The sequence below is a fragment of the Brachyistius frenatus genome, unplaced genomic scaffold (assembly GCF_029030835.1).
Source record: "Brachyistius frenatus isolate BFR_SWC_R1_liver_20210118 unplaced genomic scaffold, ASM2903083v1 Contig_68, whole genome shotgun sequence".
Taxonomy (NCBI): domain Eukaryota; kingdom Metazoa; phylum Chordata; class Actinopteri; family Embiotocidae; genus Brachyistius; species Brachyistius frenatus.
The window spans coordinates 980365-1001721 of NW_027210667.1; the positions used below are offsets into that span (position 1 = coordinate 980365).

A 21357-nucleotide genomic window follows, 5' to 3' on the forward strand; every position below is an offset into this window, starting at 1 on the left:
ACAAAGAAAGGAGACTTACTTTTTCACTGTACATTCTTTGCTATGCATGGGGTGTGTGTGTGTGTGTGTGTGTGTGTGTGTGTGTGTGTGTGTGTGTGTGTGTGTGTGTGTGTGTGTGTGTGTGTGTGTGTGTGTGTGTGTGTGTGTGTGTGTGTGTGTGTGTGTGTGTGTGTGTATGAAGTGAAGTAGTGTGAGTGATTCAGACAGAGAGTGTTGATATTCCAAGTGCAAAAGCCACACTGCATTCAATTATCACTGTAGTGACTTCTTTGATGCATTTATTTATCAGTCCAAGCAGGCGCAGGCTTTGGTTTGAAATTTAGCTGTTTAATGGAATGAGTGGAAAAGTTCATGTATAATCCGGTGTTTGGGATTTTAGAGAGTTTTATGTCTAGATAGTTCAGCAGCTTGCTGCCTTGAAAGTGTCAACTTTGGAACAGACATGTGATTCGTTTTTTTTATAACTTTTTCAGGCTGCTGTTGAAAACAAATAAACAAGTCAGATAAGACATTTCTTGATCACATTTGGAACATCTGGCTATCGGCACATGTGGCAGACTGAATGGTGTAACTGTTAACCCCTTGGGTATCACAACTACACGTATAGAAAATAAAATATTTTCATGGAAAAAAAAACAAAAATGAGGTTGTCTTTCATCAACCAGTGTCATGGCTCATTTTGCATAGGGGTTAAGTGTGATTTCGTCGTTGTCATCGTTTTACTCATATCTGAGTATTCGTGACCTTTTTGATGAAGTTTCTCCGTTCATAGCGGTTTTGAGCTTTGATGGAGCAACTATAAATTGATTTCTACTGAAAATAATATATATATATATATATATATATATATATATATATATATATATATATATATATATATATATATATATATATATATATATATATATATATATATATATATATATATATATCTGTTAATGTGTTAACAGATATATTGTCAGCTTCAAGTTTATAAAAAAAAAAAAAACGGACTGAGATGTTTTTGTTGCAGTGCACTGAGAAAGTATGTTGAGCCTTAAAATTTTGAATTAGAAAAGGTGTGCTGATTTGTCAAGATCAATTGACTTGCTTTTAATGCAATTGCAATCAACTTCTATTAATTCTTAATCAATAAGCACTTTATTTGCACTTGAGTTGTGAAGTTACTTCCAGAGAACTCTTAAAACAAGTAAGTTATTTTGTGGGATTAAAATGCATCACAAAGTTGCATAAATGAAGAATGGTAAAAGATTACGAAACATTTTGTAAATGTGGTGGTGTTTCTACTTTCTATAAAGAATTCCCTTCTCAAATCACTATATAAAAGAATCCTCCTAATATAAAGATCTGTAGTTTATAATTAATCACACAATATATAATTAACCCCAGTGTACAGATGTGTGGTATTTTGAGAGGTTGGGTGGTCCATGCATGTAAGAAATGTTGCCATGCTCTGAGAGTGGAGGGTGAGACTTGTATATAAACTCCTGCTCTGAGTGTGCTCTCCTTACTCTGGGTCTGGGAGGGCTAGCTGAGGGACCAAGGATGAAGCTCCTCTTTGTAGCTGCCTTTGCACTTTTTGTGCTCTCTGCATTTGACAGTGCTGACTCCTCAGCTTATGACAAAATAGTTGCCCACAGTCGCATCAGGGCAAGAAAAGAAGGGTAAGTGCATCCATATTATTAATTCTGATTATTTCAGTGTTGTTGGTTGTTTTGTTTTTTTCTCTCTTTCTGATGTACACATGAACTTTGAGTATAATGAGCATCAGTACTTCTTATCATTCCTGCAAATTTGTATCTTTGTTATTTTTAGTGAAAAAAATCTGCTATAATGGGCTTCACAATAATTCATTTATCTTAAAATGTTATTAAATAATGCTGCATTTCACTTTGAGAAGGTTTAAACCAATTAGGTTAAAGTTGCTAAATAATAACTCAACACGTGTTACGTCCAGCATGTAGCTATCATTATTCATATTTGTCTGGTCTTAGATGCAGCAGCGGCAGTTGCAAAATAAATATTCATAATTGACAGTCTGGTATCTTACCCAGCAGGGATCTTTGTCGCATAATAATTTACATGTGAATTATTTCTTATTAGATTCTTACTTGTGTTGTACCTACTGATTTATGCTTTGTCTCCTTTTCACCATCAATTCCCATCAGACCCAATGTGTGTGCGCTCCAGCAAGTCATGGGGACCAAGAAGAAGTATTTCAGTACTTGTCGTAATTGGTACCGGGGTTCCATCTGTGGGAAAAAAGCGTAAGTGCTGTTTTGTGTATACGATAGGACAAACATTTTTGTCTGGTTCAAGACAATGATTTAAAAGTTTAACTTGAGCGTGAATCATATTTATGCTTCAGAAAATGCCATTTCCTCTTCACTGTCTGCTTGCTCTTCTTCATTTACTTCATCTTAAGGGTTTGGAAACTTGGAAACTTTTGATGTTTCCACAGAGATACACATCTGTTATCTCACTCTGAGTTAAACCACCCGTTAAAATGAAAAACACATTTATGGACGCCGCTCTAAACTCTTTGTACTGAAGACAGTCCCATTTGTTCCTATGAACTCCAAGTTAGGGTTTTCATAACTTAAGAAGCCTGGTTGTCGTTGGATAGTGGTGAACCGCTGATTCCAGGATTTGATGTGGCTGCAAAATGTTGACTGTTTTCATGAATGGAAAAGTGTTCAGCTCAATGATTCTGGTGAACCTCTTTTTCTGTTACTGTTCCAGTCCTCTCAGCACTTTTAACTTTAAACATGGATCCAGGCCATGCCTATTTTGCAGTCTCTCTTATTCCTTTTCCCCCTCTCACACACATATACATGCATATAGGACACACACTGAGTTCAACTTTGACTGAGACATGCTTAGCACTCTAAACAGGCTTAAAGTTTCATGATGAACTCACACATGCTCACTCAACTTAGCAAATGATAATGTTTGAAACAAAGCTTTCTTAGGGGGAGTCTGACATGGTACTGTGGAATCAATCAAAAGATAGCTTAGCCAAATTACACTCACACATCAAACTGATTCACTTTTTTTTTTTTTTTTATGGTGTTGCACAACTTTTAAAAGTAATAGATTCCACTTACCAAAATTGCCAAAATGTTCTTATTAGTCAATAAAGTTTACTTAGATGAGTAGGTTTGGTGTATATATTCTGGTTTTTTTTAATTGTTTTTTTTTAGTTTAATACTAACTAAATTGGTTGTGGATTGAGAGGGTTGCACAAACATGTTAAAGACCAGTTTAACTTTGGGTTGTAGTTTTCCTGAACACAGTAGCAAACATGACAAAGATCATATTACCTTCCCAAACCAAGCCAATTGTCCGTCCCACCCCGTCTTCCACAGAATCCCCAGATGTGTCCCAGTGGTCCCCGGCATAGCAGCAGAACATGTTTTGTTTTCATAACAACTGTGTTTGTAATTACTTTCAGGAGTGCTTTTTCAAAAGCATGCAGTTTTGCTCAACTTTTGCTTGTAGCAGAGTACACCACATACAGTGTGTGCATTCACATCTACATGCCTCAACTAGTATTAGAAGGTTTAGGTGGAATTGTCAAACGAAAACAAAAATTTCAATAAAGATGATCTTATAAGACGATATCGCTCCTAAAACACCTAAGCATGAGCTAAAAGGCCACCTTTGCCTTTTTGCTGAGACAAAGTACTTCCTATCTGATCAAGATTATCTGAGGCTGTATACCTTAAATTGTACCTTTTAGTTTGTGGCAACTGATGCTCAGTCCAGCTTTATTCAGCCAGGCAAAACGTTTATCTTCTCCCACTGTGGGAAAATGTCTGCTTTCAGAGCAAGTCTGTCTCCAAGAAAACTATACATCCAAACCTCCAGACTGCCCACTGGTGATGTGTTGAATTGGAATGCAGCCACATACAGCTTACATTATGACAAAGTTATCGTTATTGTTAGTGGAACAGACCGTCTGCAGAGATGCTGACAAGTTGAAAGTTTCCATTTCCATTACAGACACAGTCCTTCAGTGTGGGAGAGCAGTGTAACGGGGGTTTTGCTGACTCTGCCCCAATGGAGCTTGTGTGACCTCATCCCAGTGCCTGCAACTCCATTCAACCTTGATTCAAATATAGCTGTTAAAGAGGTGCAGTTAGCCATAACTCAGAAGCACTGGTCTGTGCCTTGTGTGAAACATCAGCAGTGGATAAAACAGAGAACAGAGTGCCTCAGTAAAGTACAGTCTCTGAAGTCTTGTGTCTCGATGGTCTGAAGGTCTTGATTTTTAGTCAGTAGTTGCTCATAATCTCAAGCTATTTGTGGTACATCTCTACTGTTGATCAACTGCATTCCCAAACAAACATTATATCTATGTGCATAATTCCAGTCACTTTTGTCCATTTTAAACTACAAATAGCACACGTATGGAGCTTTATGGTATAGATTTCACAGAGAGAGAGTACTGATGAAGAGGAACTGTTAAACCTGAGCACTTTATCATCTTTCAGAGGACTTTTCTCTGTATGTACTACACTGTGACAGTAGGTGATTGATTTGTAAATAGACTAGATATTATTCTCACGACATGCCTTCATTATTTTAATCATGATCAGGTGACGCTTTCCTGTTTCTAACAATAAAAATTGCTATATATACCGTAATGAACTCCTCCGCCAACTATGGGCACATATAGTATTGTTTACCCTTACCAGCTTCATGTGTGGTGTTCTTTATGGCTTGTGAGCCTTTTTTATATTGTTGAATACCTGTTAGTTATTTAAGGTGAAATGTCCAAATGCCTGCTTCTCCCAGAGCTGGAGACAATTCTACTGTTTCAACATGCTCAAACCTGCTGACGCAAGTCAAGTTTGCATCTCACAGCTGCTCTTTACTGTTCTCTTCAGGCGATGGGTTCATGTGCTATGGACTGCTTGTTTGTTTAACAGCAAATAAGCCGTTCTAACTTGTGTCTAATTTATCGAAAGATGACAAATGTCAATGACCATTCTCTTAATTCTAAATTTCTATTTTAAAAAAAGATGGGAAAATTCTGATGTCAATGTTTTTCAGATTAGCTCAACTGTTTCCATACAGACCATCAAAACCATTAATGTCTCTCGTATTAACCAAAATGTCCTAAGTTAACCATAATAACACAGCAGTATGTCAAGGCCCAAATCGTACTATTTCTGAGGTTAGTCAAATGCCAAGTCGAGTCCAAACTTCTGTAATTGTTAAGCTTCAAAGAGGAGGTCTTGGTAGTATAAATCTACTACTGTAGTGGTAGCATAAGCCTCAAGGCACCCTTTCCATTAGGTTTGGGCCTAAGCTGCTGGATCACACGGTCTGTTTGAGTAATGCAGGAGATAATGAGTAACATCTGGAAACACTTCAAACACCAGACCATAACACTATGGTGACTCAGCTCAATGCATGGCAGCCAGAATAAATCCAATTTTTTTTACAAGGCAATGTTGAAAGATTCTCGCGGTATTTCAGAGCATGTGCACTAACCGTATTCGTGACCTGTGTGTTCTGCCTGCAGGACTGTGCTTTATGAGTGCTGCCCAGGGTACATGAAGATGGAGGGCATCCTTGGTTGCCCTGCAGGTACAGTGCGACAGCAGAAGTAGTTGTACTACAATGTAATCAGTGTATTAAGGTTAGATGAGGCCATACAGCTGTTGAACAGATGTGTGGTATTAAAAAAAACTCAGACCAAACAAACAGAAGGAGATGCCACACCATATTGTCAACACATTATTTTTCTTTTCAGGCACCAAACGTTTCACGGATTAATTTTTTCTATTTTCAGAAAGACACGCCGATATCTAATAATGCTTTTTTCCCCCCCTCTTAGTTGCCCCAATTGACAATGTTTATGGCAGTCTTGGTCTAGTGAAGGCCACTTCAACCCAAAGATACGCTGACATTTCTAAGCTAAGACCTGAGATTGAGGGTTCAGGATCTTACACTATCTTTGCACCCAGCAACGAGGCCTGGGAGCTTTTGGATGAGGTGAGTCAGGACAATACAAACAGCTATGGAGCCTCTCTATCTGTGAGGTTTTAACATCTACTTTTCCTCATCGAACAGGATATGAGGAACGCACTGGTCAGCAATGTCAACATTGAACTGTACAATGCTCTCCATTATCACATGGCCAACAAACGCCTCTTGACCAAAGATTTGAGGAATGGAATGACGGTCACATCCATGTACAATGACCTTGGTCTCCAAATCAACCATTACTCCAATGGGGTGAGTATGACCATTCAGTGTCATTATCTGCTTTTTGTTGCGCTATACACACTTGTCAGGAGTATAGCATTGACGTGTATGTTGTGTGCAGGTGGTGACTGTGAACTGTGCCAGGATTATCCATGGCAACCAGGTTGCCACCAATGGAGTCGTGCATGTCATTGACCGTGTCATCAGCGCTGTTGGAAACACCATTCAAGACACCATTGAGGTCCATGACGATTTGACAACTCTGAGTGTGAGTACACACAGGGGAAGGTCGAATAAAATAAACGCCTGAAGGAAAGAGAACAAACTGCAAACTCTGCTGCACATCTGGATCACATTGGATTTCATGTCAATTTAATGTAGGAGTTAATGTGGTCAATTAACAGAGCAAAGACAAATCCTTTGTTTCCCTTACTTTGTCATTAAAGACGGATTGTGCACATAGTAAATATAAACATACTATAATACGACATGTAGTCACTTTTAAATAAAAATTTTATTACAAGTTATAATAGGCAGTTATTATGGCTACCTCCTGCAATTGTTTCAACTGTATTTTAGTGAAAAATAAAGTTCACTAAACATAATCTTGCTGGTTGAAATCATCATCCAGGACATTGCTCAAAGCGCTGGACTGTTGGAGAAACTGGGTCAGTCAGGACATTACACTCTCTTTGCTCCCACCAACGACGCCTTTGAGAAGCTCGGTGCTGATGTGTTGGAAAGACTTTACAGCGACAAAGAGGTCCTCAAAGGTAAAAAAAAAAGAAAAAAAACAACAACTAATCGTTAAGGGTTTATTCTTAAATGAGGATTTAGATTAACTGTAGCAAGACCACATTTATATTTAATGATGAATGTATAGGAAAAGAAATGTCGTGGTTTCTGGCAGCAAGTTTGCTACAAGTCTTCTGTATTTTTTTCCACATCTTCAACTTTTTAAAATTCAAAACAGATGAAGCCACAGTGAATCTGGGACACACATAGCTTTACGTAACAAAGTTGTCCCAAAGATTAATAAAATAAAAGCCTCCAGTTTCAAGTCATGCATAAAATTGTGACTGGAGAAGTCAAACAATGCCACACATCATTTAACATTATAACACTTTAGTTTTATACTGTATATTGATGGGTATTTGTATTTAAATCAAATATTTTCAAGAGTTATACCATTCTTATGAACTGAATTTCAACATTAGCCTTTTTGCAGAAACACTTTGAGGTGGGAAACATCTGAACTGAGACAGCTGATCAAATTGGCAATATGTCTCAACTCAGCTCGCTCGTAGCTCGTCCACCGTGAGCTCAAAACCAGCTCACACAGAGTTAAAAAGACCTCTGGGATCCAAGGGGTCTGCAGGTTTCCTGAGCATTGTTTCTTCAGCTGCAGTACAACATGAGAAAGAACATAAAACTGTCAATGGATCAAATGTACATCTGCTTCTACAACTAAACCACATATTAATTCCAAACTGCATCTTGTTTCAGCTCTTCTAAATTTCCACACCCTGAACTCAGTCGAGTGCTCGGAGGCCATCATGGCAGGCAGCTCTTATGAGACCCTGGAGGGCAACAACATTGAAATCGGCTGTGACGGAGAGAGCTTAACAGTTAATGGCATCAAAATGGTGCTCAAGAAGGACATTGTCACCACCAATGGTGTCATCCACCTTATTGACCAAGTACTAATGCCAGACTCAGGTTAGACTCCATTCTCCCTGTTTTTTACCAAAACTATATTTTGTCCCAGGCATTGATGTTTTTCTGTAATTCATATTTTAATATTGTCCGGATTTTCTGTCCTCCTTAAGCTAAGCAGGTAATGGAACTGTTGGGAGACTCCCAGTCAACCTTTGGTGACATGGTGTCCGAGCTGGGCATTGCTGGTTCCATGAGACAAGAGGTCGAGTACACTTTGCTGGCTCCCCTTAATGTTGTCTTCAATGGTGAGTCTCATATTGCTCGCAATATCGTGCACACTCCTCTGTTTTCTACCCAGCAAATGGTTAACTATGAGTGCTGGATGGTCCACATTGCATGATGACTCATAGGCGAATATATATATGTATATAGAAATGGCACCTCAGGGAAATTAAGGATTTACTGGAATTATTTTTTTGCCATGTATGACCAAAAACTTCCCGCAAAGAACATTCCTGGACTTCAGCTGCTGCTTTTGGGTCTTTTTTTTTTTAATCAAAATACTCACATTAAGAATGCAATTATTGCTGCTAAAGCCAATACATTAAATGCAAATACAGTGTTGCTGGAGTGTCTCATTTTAATTGGGAAATATAAAACTATTTCTTTCTTCCACAGATGAAGTGATGTCCATGGATCAGAGGCAACTCAGGATTATCCTGGAGAACCACATCTTGAAAAATAAAATTGCCCTGGAACAACTGTATAATGGCCAGCGGCTGGAGACCATCGGAGGAAAAATTCTTCGGGTCTTCATCTATCGCACAGTGCGTCCTCTTTGAAGTTGTGCCCAAAAATTGTGGCCGGATGCCATGAAACACACATTATATGCGTTACCCTTGTCATTTGACCATCAATCCTTGTTTGAGACATCACATTACTCTCTGTGTCTTTAACGTGATTGATTGATTCCTGTTGTTCTGGTTTTGTACCCTCATGGTTGAAATGCACTTATTGTAAGTCGCTTTGGGTAAAAGCATCAGCTAAATGAAATGTAATGTAATGTAATGTAACATATGGATTATATCTGCAGGCTGCGTGCTTTGAGAATGCCTGCCTTGTACGAGGCAGTAAAGTGGGAAGCAATGGGGCCCTTCATCTCATGAGGACTCTGTTGAAACCTGCAGAAAAAACTATGTTGGAGATTCTGACAGAAAATGGAGGGTTTAAGTGAGTACAGGCTAGTGTTAATGAAAATTGACTGGTCTTAAAATGCAGTATAATACTAAAACCACATCTTTCTGTGTCTTTCCATTAAATCCACATGGCACATATGGGAATGAGAAACTGCTGTTGTTGCAATATGTCAGTCCTCAGCGGTTTCTATAACAGTCAAGTTACTGTTTTCTTCTCTGTGCTGCAGGATCTTTTTGTCTTTGATGGAAGCTGCAGGCTTGACTGACCTGCTCCAACAGGAAGGAGACTTTACTCTGTTTGCCCCAAGCGATAAGGCTTTTGTTGGTTTAAGCAACAGTGATTTGAGCTTGTTGAAGAGTAGGTCTACCAGACTCTCTTTTATTTTTATTTTTTTAAAGGCTCCAGGCACTTATGTTGCCAGTTTAAAACAACACTGAATAAATAAATGCTTTATCTGTTTGCCATTTTTTATTTCAGGTGACATAAGCGCTCTTCAAACCATCCTTCTCTATCACATTAACAATGGCGTCTTCATCGGTGGTGGTTTGGAGCCCGGGGTAACAAACCTTCTCAAATCTCTCCAGGGCAGCAACCTCAGAGTCATGTCTGTAAGTATTTAGTGAAGCAAAAACATATACCTTATATCTTAAAGTTACTTTATACCTGGAGCAACTCAACCTTTATACATTTTCTTATCTTTAAGTATACAAAAATGTTGTACTTATTCGGTAAAGTTACTTTTCATAGAACTGTCAATCATTATTGTTTGATTAAAACTCATTCTCAGTTTGGAAACTTAGTGACCTCAGAAAGCTAATGAAATTTACTCAGAGCTCATTCACTCATATGTTTTAAAATACAGGTTGACTCACGCCTCGCATTGTCTGTTTTTTATATCTGTGATCATTTTAACTCTATCTATCTATCTATCTATCTATCTATCTATCTATCTATCTATCTATCTATCTATCTATCTATCTATCTATCTATCTATCTATCTATCTATCTATCTATCTATCTATCTATCTATCTATCTATCTATCTATCTATCTATCTATCTATCTATCTATCTATCTATCTATCTATCTATCTATCTATCTATCTATCTATCTATCTATCTATCTATCTATCTATCTATCTATCTATCTATCTATCTATCTATCTATCTATCTATCTATCTATCTATCTATCTATCTATCTATCTATCTATCTATCTATCTATCTATCTATCTATCTTTCTTTCTTTCTTTCTTTCTTTCTTTCTTTCTTTCTTTCTTTCTTTCTTTCTTTCTTTCTTTCTTTCTTTCTTTCTTTCTTTCTTTCTTTCTTTCTTTCTTTCTTTCTTTCTTTCTTTCTTTCTTTCTTTCTTTCTTTCTTTCTTTCTTTCTTTCTATCTATCTATCTACCTCAGGCAAACAACACCATGCAAGTCAATACTGTCCAAGTCCCTGAATCTGATATCATGGCCACAAATGGAGTAATTCACTTTGTCAACCAAGTTTTATATCCTGGAGGTACAAAGTTCATCGTGTTAACTTGGCTAATATTCTCTTCCCATTATAAATCTGTCAAAACATGCACTTTACGTGCTGTTTTTATAATGATTGTAAAAGTCAAAATTTGGGTAACGCCCTGTGCTTTCTTCCAGATATACCCGTTGGAAGCCAGGATCTCCTCATGCTACTGAAGAGGCTCATCACTTACATGCAAATCAAGGTGTCATATCAAAAACTGACTTGCTATTATTAAAGCTGCAAGGCATGTAAAGGGCAGGGTGCAGTTTTATGTATGCGGGTATTTTATTCTTTCTGTGACTGTCAAAACATGTTTCATGTCACGCAATCTAAAGTGCAAGACAAGAACCTACTTGCAAAGCATCTGTGCAGGGTGTGCAGCTCGTTGACGAGTAGTCACACGACTTTGGTTCTAAATCATGATGACAGTTGATTTATTTTTGTTGTAAATCAGTCACACGGTCTAGATAGATACATTAATTATAGGCTTTGTTTTGCAGCATACTGTTGTTAAAATGTGTTGTTTTTAATGTCTGTTAAACATTGTTAATATTTAATCTTCTATAACAGGTGTTTGCCTTTTTTTCCACAGTACATTGTAGGATTCAGATATCAGGAAATCCCCCTCACATTTATGAGTAAGTAGTGATATAATTATAATGATTATTTATAGTAATTTTGTTTTATTTTCTCAATCTTCTAAGAGGCATTCTTCCCTGCCAATAATGGCTTTATATCTTCTGTCATTATTAGAGAGGATCATCACACGTGTCATCCAGGAAGGTACAGTAATGATGATTACAGACTATCATCAGCATGTGATTCCTAATCAGTAAAGTCTATTAGATCTTTCAATGAAACAGTTTCATGTATAAAACAATGTGAAAATTACCAGCAAGAAGAAATTTGGATATGTCTCGTACCAGTCAGAGATATAAACCGATCAAAATTGTCATTTTTATAATTGAAATATTTAAAAAGACATTAAAAACAACACATTTTAACAAATAAAACTGCCATGCAAAATTATATTAAAAACCTACATATCTGGCAGAAGTTACTTGATTATGAATCACATTTTTGTCAAAGCAACCATTCTGATCCAGAGAAAGGTTCATTTGTTTTAATACCTGCATACAAATGGAAAATCCCCTGCATCAAAGGGCAATGCAGCACACCTGCAATTTCAGTCTGGTGAAAAAGTCCTTCTGTGCTTTTACAGTTCCTGATGTAACCACAGTGAGGAGGGTTATCCAAGGGGAGCCCACCATCACCAAGGTTACCAGAGTAATTGAAGGTCAACCCTCCGTCACCAAGGTTACCAGGGTTATTGAAGGTCAACCCTCCGTCACCAAGGTTACCAGGGTTATTGAAGGTCAACCTCCCATCACCAAAGTCACCAGGCTGGTCTCAGGTAAATATAGGCATACATGTATATTTCAATCAGTATGTCAATATATCAATTAGCTTCTTCAAAACTCATGAGTACCTTTGTTTCCAGTCCCTCAGTACTCAGCCAGCAGTAGCACCACCATCAACCTGGAAGGTCAGTGAAACTAATTCCAATTTGGAAACATAAACTTTAAGGGTGATTCCTGTAATTTTAAGCACTATTGTCCAAGTTTGTTTAATTATAACAATCAGCAGTCTTCAATGTTGTATTACTCACTTCTCTGCCCTTCAGCCTCCCAGTGGTAAATGTGGTTGGATTTGTAGGGGGGGGGAAATCATTATTACATATCATATATTGTACTATAAAAGTTTAATTCAGTCCAGTTCAAATAATTTGTGTATCCAGAATTGCACAAATATTTTAATGATATTTTATTTTTTCCATCAGGAACTGACCTTTCAGAAATTTCCACCATTGAAGGGAACATTAATCTCGACTCTGAAAAGCTTACCAAACTCATCCAAAGTAAGTTTTATCTTTTGGTAAATCTCAGACACTGGGAAAAATAATTCATAAATATTATGTGACTTTTATGTTTTTTGCCGTTGTAGAAGGCAATTCAAGAGGAACTTCTACCCGGAGAGTTATAGGTAACAGAGAAGGGAAGAAAGAAAGAAATTAACCAGCCTAAAAAAATCCTGCATTTATAACAAATGCTGTGAGCTACTTTAGGCTGGAAATTTGTGTCTGCTGTTGCATTCATGTGGCACAGGCTAAGTCTATTCTTCTCCCACCATCATATATCCAACACACCCTTCAAACATGGGGGGGTGTCCTTAGGAAGTAACAGCTGGTCATTTTTGGAAATGTGTTTACACCACTCACTTTCTTGCTGACAGTCAGATGAGAAGACTGCTAAGACTCTCATGTATACATGATACATGTAAAGTGAAAGTCAGTCGCAGTTAACTTAACTTAGCACAAAAAGTAGAAAGAGGCACAAACAGTTTGCCTATACCAGCACCCGTGGAGTTCACAATTGAACACACTATGTCCTGTTAGTAATCAAAGGCAGGATGTTTCCCAGGAGGTTTTGTGATGGAATATTTCTAAGCCAGGCACAGAAACTACCTGGAGCTGCACAGGTTGCCTGGCAGCCTCACTATGATGGCAAGAAACCATGAAGAGTCTAGCCAAGAAGTAGTCCTGCATGTAACCCCTTTGTGAAACCACAATGTGTGGTTTTTACACTTCTGATTTTGTACAGATTAAACAAACAATAATTCATAAACGGTGGATGGTTTTGTTGATTTTGGACAGAGCCAGGCTAACTGTTTCCCTCCGTTTCAAATGTTGAGTTAAGTCAACCGGCTCCTGACTATAGCTAGCTTTATATTTTCCGTGCAGACTCAGGATTGGTATCAGTCTTCTCATCTAACTCTTGGAAAGAAAAGACAGAATTTCCCAAAATGTCATCGTATTTCTTTATGCCAGCTGTGGGCTGCTCTCTCACTTGCTGCCATGCTTGCCGGCACAATGCTCACCTGAAAAGCTATGCTGACACTTGGTGCTAATGCCGCTACAGCTGCTGTTCATATATCATTTCACCAGGCCTACCTCCACCGCAGCCTCCACCGGTAGGTTCTGCCTGGTCCTCCCCTCAGGGGGAAGTTATTACTCCCACTCCCTGCTGTGCTGAGCTTGGTGTTTCCCATGTGGGGAGTGATGAGATCGGAGCATAGAAGCCAAACTTCAACATGGTGTATATATTACATTTAGACAATATATTCCACGTGACTGATGTATTTTTATTGTTCTATCTCTTTTTTGCCAGCTGGCACCAGGAGGAGGGCAAGGGACTGAGCTTGGATGGATGAGAGTATCTCCCTTCTAATGGCAGAGACACCAAATCCAGAGGCTGAAACTGGTGTTTTAACAAAGAAGACCTGCCTAACATGTCAGTGATTTCAGTTATACTGTAACAGCCGTAACTGACAAGAATGCTGGTGCTTTTGAATGTACTATGTATATATATATATCAAGTCTTTTGGTCGGGTACATGTAAACAGTTCAAATGAACCTTTTGGCATGACTTTAAATACACCGCAAGTCAAAACAGCCATAAAATCATCTAAATCCAAGCCATTACATTAGTAATAATAACACTGCAACTCTAAACTTCTCCATGCCTTTGCTAGAAGTGAAGATTAAAGCAAGAAGACTTTACAAGCTGTTTGGGAAGATTTTAAAATCTCTGCATGATAAAAACTGAAAGAAAGAAAAGGCTGTGTTTTTGACCTTAACTGTTATATTATTAGAATGTCTCTGGCTGTGAGTTGTTTACAGGTTCATGTAAATGTTGTCTATGCTTTTATCTTTTTGGAATGATGTACCATAGCTAAATGCAGGTATTTTTGTTTTTATTTTCCAAACATCTTCCAATAAAGTGCTTTTGTTGAGATAAATATTCCAGTTTGAAAAGGGCATCTGATGAAATTGTGGTTTGGAGTCATTTCTATGTCCTCAAAAAGTTATCAAGTAAATTCAGGAAACATAAATATTTAGTCTGCATATTGCAGTTCCATATACAAGGTGTTTAAACTAGTCATCCTTCTCAATGGTCCAGTAATACATAGGTTTACATGGAAGCTTAGCAGTCCACTTCTGATTATTTCCTAAAAGAGACTTTGTAGAAAATAAATCTAACTAGGTTTAAGAAAAACCTATTTTTCTATTTCTCAAGAAAAGTATCTCCATGAAATAAATTGTATGAAACTTGCATAAAAAAATACAAGTAACTTAACATCAGTAATTCTAATTACTATTTTAAAATGAACAATAATGAATGCATTGCTTGTTGTTGTTTGTAAATCATCAATGTGTAAATCATATTTGAGTTGGAGTAACAGTGCAGCCTGATGAAATATTTGCCCTGAGGTTACAGGGACATTAAGCGAGCTCTTGTGTGCAAACATTTGGGTCCGACCCAGCTCCTGTGTTACTTGGCTCGTGTGCAAAATTCTTTAGAGCAGTTTATGGCTTCTTGGATGTGACTAAAATGTGTAAAAATCATGAGCAACTGCCAAGATATGAAAAGAAACTCTTGCAACATACATGACAAAAAGTAAAAATAAATCTTTTGTTCATCTGTAATTTCACATTAAAAACAATTTTCAGGATTCAAAAACAAGCTTTAGTGAGCTAGACAGCTGGTTCACCACTGCCTGACATGATGAAGTCATCGTGCTATTAATAATCAGTGTGTCGCCAGTCACATGCTGTTTTGTTCAATAATATTTGAAGCATTGAGTCTGTTCATCCAGTCACTGGCCTCTAGAAAATCAGAATAATAACCTGTTTGCTTGTAAAGATGTACAAAAAATATTATATTAGTATTTCCTACAGTGCCAATAGTTTGCACACTTTGCACATCTCTGATTAAAACATGCAGAGCTGACAGACTTCATCACTCAATGTTTTACAACATACAAGGACGTCAGCTGCTCAGTTTGGCATCTTGTCAGTATATGTAAGTCTGCATATCTGACACGTTGATGAAAAGAAATGCAGTTTGACTTATTTGTATGTTACTGATGTTTTGTAGCTGTTTCTTTCAGTGTAATAAAGAAAGAAGAAATGTCATACATGCATTCAACATTTGTTTGTATAGTGTGTTGTCCTGTGAAACTGTGGCCCTTAATTCAGAATCAGTGGAACATCCTCAGCTGCATAGATAGTGTATGTCAGTAGGAATATTTTATTGGTATGAAGTTGTCTGTTGGCGAAGCTGGAGGTCGGCTGGCGATGAGACATGAAAACAAATGATTTATCCTTGTGTTTGTTTGCATTATCCTCTTTACTATAATCCCTGTGGAGTTATTATGTGTTTAGACTGTCAGTCACTGTTATGTTAATTGTACCAGCAGAGATGAAGTAACTGTTTACACAAACTACTACAGTAACATGCAAACACCCCACAGAGAGAATGAATACATTCTGCAGTCAGACACACAGCGGGCAATATTTTATACATTTACAACATTGAGAAAACATCTGCTGGAGGATCATATTGCTTTTCCTTTTGGTTTGGGATTTTCCATGCTTTACTCAGCAGTGATCCACCGATCAATTACTAAGTCATTTACGAGACTGCTGATATCACCAACAACTGACTCAAATATCACTTTGATTGGCTTGACAGTTTCCACTGTTCACCAACAGGCAGCTGTCTTTTCATCCGTAACTGAAACCACACAGGCTGCGAATTTATGTGGAGCATTTCTATGTTGAGAGAGCTTTAACTAATCTGTTAGGCTTTCGTTGTTTCCAGTTTTGTCCAAACAATGCCACAACAAAATAAGTTGTCAGTGCCTCAAATCAATCTTAATCTTAAATCTTAATAAGTCGTTGATGGTGCACCAGGCTGCAGCTTTTGTGCAAAATCCTACGTTTAAAAAAAAAAGTGTAACTGCTAGAGTTAATGCATGACATCTTTATTTGTTTTGATGGAACAGAGTATTCAATAATCCCTTACATACCTGGTCATTTACTAGAAATAAAACTATTAATTGCTACTCTCCTTTTTTGTGAATCTTGTATCTGTCAAAGTTAATTGCAGTTAAGATTTTGGCTGCTATGGAATACCTTTTAATGTTTAATCAATCATATAAGCACACTATCGCTTTGGTTACATGGTTGTATGAAAACTTTTTTTACATTCCTAAAGAGCAAACATGTTTCTGGCACAGGGGCTGTGTCTTTGATGACGTACTACGATGCAATCGTGTATCAACTTGGCCATGACCAAGACCTTAATTACAAAATACAATAATTATTTAGTCACTCTCTATCTCGCTCCATGAGATGTGAAGGTGAGCATTATGTAGCCGTGTTAGTTCAGAGAAGCGTGTCTTCACCTTCTGTTACTGTTCTACAACACCACGTGACTAACAACTCAATGTTTACTAGGGATTGCCCTTTCAAGGAAAAAAACTATTCGAAAATTGCACAGGACTTTTCAACCATTAATCTTAGTGCTTCACGACCTGATAGCTTTACCTGCAAAGTTTGCACTGCAGCTTATCTTCATGTCTTTTTTTAAGGAGATCCACACAGAACTTTTTGATGGCTACAGTCGTCTTTGCATGTTTCTGCTTTTTGCACTCTGGGATCTAATCTCACAGTGTCACAGTTTTACCTGGCAAAGCTCCAGAGCTTGGTGGCAATGTGTTCCTCTTCTTCTTATGATGTTGAATGACAGCTTAATTTAATCTCTTTTTTCTTTCTTTCAAATATTTAATGAATCAGTTTTCAAATGTAATGCCTATTTGTCATTAATGTCCCGTCCCCAGTGTTTACTTTAGCAGCATGGGATGAGAATTTCCACTTTGCTTGAGGCCATTTTTGGGGTCATAGCTTGTCTATTAGCTTTTTGTTATGAAGCCCACCTGATATGAATGAACACTCTGTATGGCTAATAGGAAAAAATATGTATTAGCAGAGCCAAATAACCAGTTTTGTCCCAGTGTCATTAGTATTATATTTTGTAAAGGATTTACGGTAAACTCACAATGATAAACTTGTTTTATGAAAAAGTCTCACTAAAATCTTTTGCTTTCAAAATCTCACAATCCAGCCTGTGGGCCTGCTGCCATTTCTCTCTTATATCCACTGTGAAGTATTACCTTTTCATCTCAAGAATGTATAGTTCAACAGTGTCCTTTTGTGACCAAAAGAGTAAGTGAGGAACTATTGGTCAAAAGTTCAAAGAAAAAAAGGTTTTTGGTTTACTTCAAAACCACCATTTCCACAAACTGTCAGGTCAAAGAAGTAAATAATGCACATCAGGTTTGGTATCTTATGAATTAACACTATTAAATCTAAAACTAATCAAGGTTATTGACTTTTTACCTAGTTGATAAGGATTTGTAGAGCACAGTGATTTAACTTTTACAAAGACAAGCTGATTCAAAAGTTACATAATCGGTAATGCTCTGACAGACTTCCAGGAATAACTGCCAGAGTGACAAAAATGGATCGTAATAAATAATCTGCTCTGTGTTCAAATCTGTTCTTTATTAAACATATTTTGCCAAACGTTTTCTTTACTCCACCGCAACATGGATACAAATATTTGGGTCTAAACATTTATATTGTTCAAGTCTTCTTTTATCTACTTTCAGGGCCAGATGTCTTTGATTACCAGTTTTTAATTGCCATTAACTGCAAATAAAAATATCAGCTATAAATATACACAACAACAGAATTTATTATGCCAGTTATCCTTGACACATCCAATCTTATAGCCATGACTATTCATTTGAAGATTGTGTTTGATGGTGAATGCCAGGATGTTACATAATATTTGGGCTGTCCAAGAGACGCATGAGAAGAACATTATTCATTTCATTCATCACCATTGGATGAATGCATTATAAAGAACAGATTTCACAAAGATGTTGTAATAAACATCCCTGTGCTTTTGCCTTGAAAATTGTTGATAGCTGCCAAACATTGACAACAGCGATAATGGGATCGCTTTATTGATAAATCTCCAGAGAATTATTGCCCAAACCTGAAGCTCCAAACTCAAATCAGTATTCCTGACCAGCATGCAACTTTACTGTTTTGGTTCACAGCTGCAGCTGTCAGCTGTAAAACTCAGTCAGACTAGTGAACAGAGTATTTAAGAAGCAAAAGAGCCGAGCAGATTTAAAATATTTTTTTAAAACTGACTTGATGTGAAGAAGACAGATGAGGTCAGATGAGGACCAAAAACAGACTAGACTACATGACTTTATAAACATTGGATGCCCAGAGACTCCTGATGAGTGATACTGCTATAAATGCATAATTAAGTAAGTACTTCCTATGAAAGTTTAAAAGGGGTATTATGACAATGCTGCCTTCACAACTTGTTTCTGCTGCCAAAAGTGGCCAAAACAGTAGTTAATTCACATTTAAAGGCTATTGCACATTTGTGAACAAACATTAATGACCAAATCTGGCAAAGTAAACTCTGGCAGACGGTTAAAGATAATGTTTATGTGGCACATAAAATCCCTCAGGAATTTTGCTTTCTCACGGACTCAAACACCTCCTCTACACGGACACTGTCACTTTTCTGTGTCAGATGACTTTATTCTTGGACAAGCCAGTCTCACATGTAAACATCTCCCAGTTTGTGGACCATTTTTGTGAAACTAACATGTTTTGTGCTTTGAAGCAAACCATTTTGATGTGAGACTGAGTGGAATGATATTATAATCACGTTAAAATAAAAACAGGCTTTTCTAAAATGCTAAATATTTATTTTGCATTAAAAACTTGACAAGAATGGTTTGCCCATCATTCAAATCTAGTATAAAAGGTCTGATGCCATAATTATGCGCTTTATTATTACAGACCCCAAAAAGAAAGAAAAAACAATAACAAACAAAAACTTTTAAAAAATGGGAAAAAACTCAAACAAAATCAATAAACCTAATACAAAAAACTAAACAATAACAAAAAATACAAATCAAATTTGATTTCATATTTACCAATTTCTTGGATTTCTGTCCGAACTACCACAAACTTTATCCCCCAAAATGCCATTAAATAAATTTAAAAAAAAAAAAAGAAAAAAAAAAAGACTTTTAACATGAGATAATGCAGCGAACCTCAGTTACTGTTAATTGCCTGATGGTGGCAGCAGAGGACAATTTATATAATTATATAAAGTATATGTTTTTGTTAGAATGGAAAAATAAAAAACTGTGCTTGCGTGGGTTCTCTCCGGGTTCTCCGGCTTCCTCCCATCATCCAAAAACATGCACCTCAGGTCAGGTTACCTGGCGCCGCGCTAGTAGCAGCCTGTTGCAGCAGCTCCCCCCTGAGAGCCCCCCCTGCTGTAGCGAAGAAATTTCCCCTCGGGATTAATAAAGTGAAAAAAATAAAAATAAAAAATAAATAAAAGAACCTCTAACTCCACCGTCCACAAATATTCATTCAAATGCGACTAAAATTGATGCAGACAGTCTCTGGATATACATGTTTTCAAGGGGGTTCTGTTTGGTAAAACGGTGCTTCTACAGTGATATTAAATATCTTCCTGTAATGTCTAGTGCATACACAACATTTTTTTATTGTTTAAGGTGAGTCCCTCTAAGGGTAAGCCATACAGTTCACGGGAGGGTAAGTCCCTCTAAGGGTAAGCCACATGGTTTCGAGTTTGTGATGGAAATACAATCACACTAATACCAAACCAAAGGTCAACTACAATACAACACAAAACAAATGGAAAAATAAACTAACACAAACTCAAAAAATAAAGGGTGTGTGAATTTTATTCGTTGGATTTCTTTCCGAACTACCACAAATGACAGTACATGATAATGCAGCGAACCTCAGTTACTGTTAATTGCCTGATGGTGGAAGCAGTGGACAATTTATATAATGATAATGATGTGCTTTCGCAAGAATGGAACCTCGAACCCTGAATGTTCGTGCTCTGAGGCGACAGTGCGAATCACTGCACCACCAATCAGCTTGGACCACGATTATTTCCCCTTGAAGTTATATTCACAATTCAAAATCTTTTGCCATTTCACATTAAAAAAAATTTATAATTACAATAAATTGCCCCTTTTTTCAGTACCTCCTCTACATTGTATTTTATGCACATTGTATTTTGTGTTTTTTATGAGCCTTCGTCATCCCTTATGTAATTTCCTGAGTGTGATTTAATGTGTTTTGACATTGTTCAAAGTATTTTTGTAACATTTAAAAATCATTTAAATGTACTTCCCTGAGATGTGCTACATGGTTGGTGCTTTAGGTTTTATTATGTGCTCCAATTAAAGCTAATTATACATGCAAACTGTTGCATTGATGATCCAGCGATTTATAGTGTATTACATAACATGCAGATATAAACACATTTGTCATTTTAGTGCATTTTCACTCTCAATATTTCCATGAAAATGTAAGATGAAAAATAGTGTCAGAGATTTCCCTGAAACTCAGCCACAGATTATTCACCTTTCCTCATCTAATCTTTTTCCCAAAATGTCCTCTCCAGTTCTTTAAAATGCCACTGTAAGTCTCTCAATGTTAAGCTAGCATATAATATCTTATCATTAAAAAAACATTTTCAACATCAGCAGCTGCAGTCTCATGTTTTTCCCAAATTCCACGGCTGGCTCAAAGCTCGAAAAGGATCAACAGCATGCAACAACTTCCCGGACAGATTGCCCAACACAGACAGAAAAGATTTGACAAGGTTAAATCTTTCTGGAAAATACATAAACTTTCCTGGCAGCATAAACTCTAAGATGCAGTGTTTGAATTATACTCCTAGTTTTGCACAGCACCAACACAAAACATCGCTGACAG

The 21357-nt window shown here is 37.2% G+C and overlaps 1 protein-coding gene across 2 annotated transcripts; it reads left to right on the top strand.

The window, feature by feature from the left end:
* Positions 1 to 1527: 1527 nt before the first annotated feature.
* postnb (periostin, osteoblast specific factor b) lies at positions 1528 to 13978 on the top strand. Of its 2 annotated transcripts, XM_069707411.1 has the most exons (22): positions 1528 to 1664; positions 2169 to 2267; positions 5534 to 5598; positions 5849 to 6006; positions 6085 to 6249; positions 6341 to 6487; positions 6851 to 6992; positions 7726 to 7938; positions 8049 to 8183; positions 8557 to 8705; positions 8972 to 9108; positions 9302 to 9432; positions 9553 to 9683; positions 10487 to 10589; positions 10724 to 10791; positions 11182 to 11227; positions 11343 to 11372; positions 11812 to 12003; positions 12091 to 12135; positions 12430 to 12507; positions 12594 to 12632; positions 13817 to 13978. In XM_069707411.1, the coding sequence occupies exons 1-22, from the start codon at positions 1546 to 1548 to the stop codon at positions 13843 to 13845; spliced, it is 2421 nt and encodes an 806-aa protein (XP_069563512.1). In that variant the 5' UTR covers positions 1528 to 1545; the 3' UTR covers positions 13846 to 13978. The 2 variants fall into 2 exon arrangements, with proteins under 2 accessions (XP_069563512.1, XP_069563513.1); XM_069707412.1 differs by lacking the exon at positions 12594 to 12632.
* The last annotated feature ends 7379 nt before the right edge of the window (positions 13979 to 21357 follow it).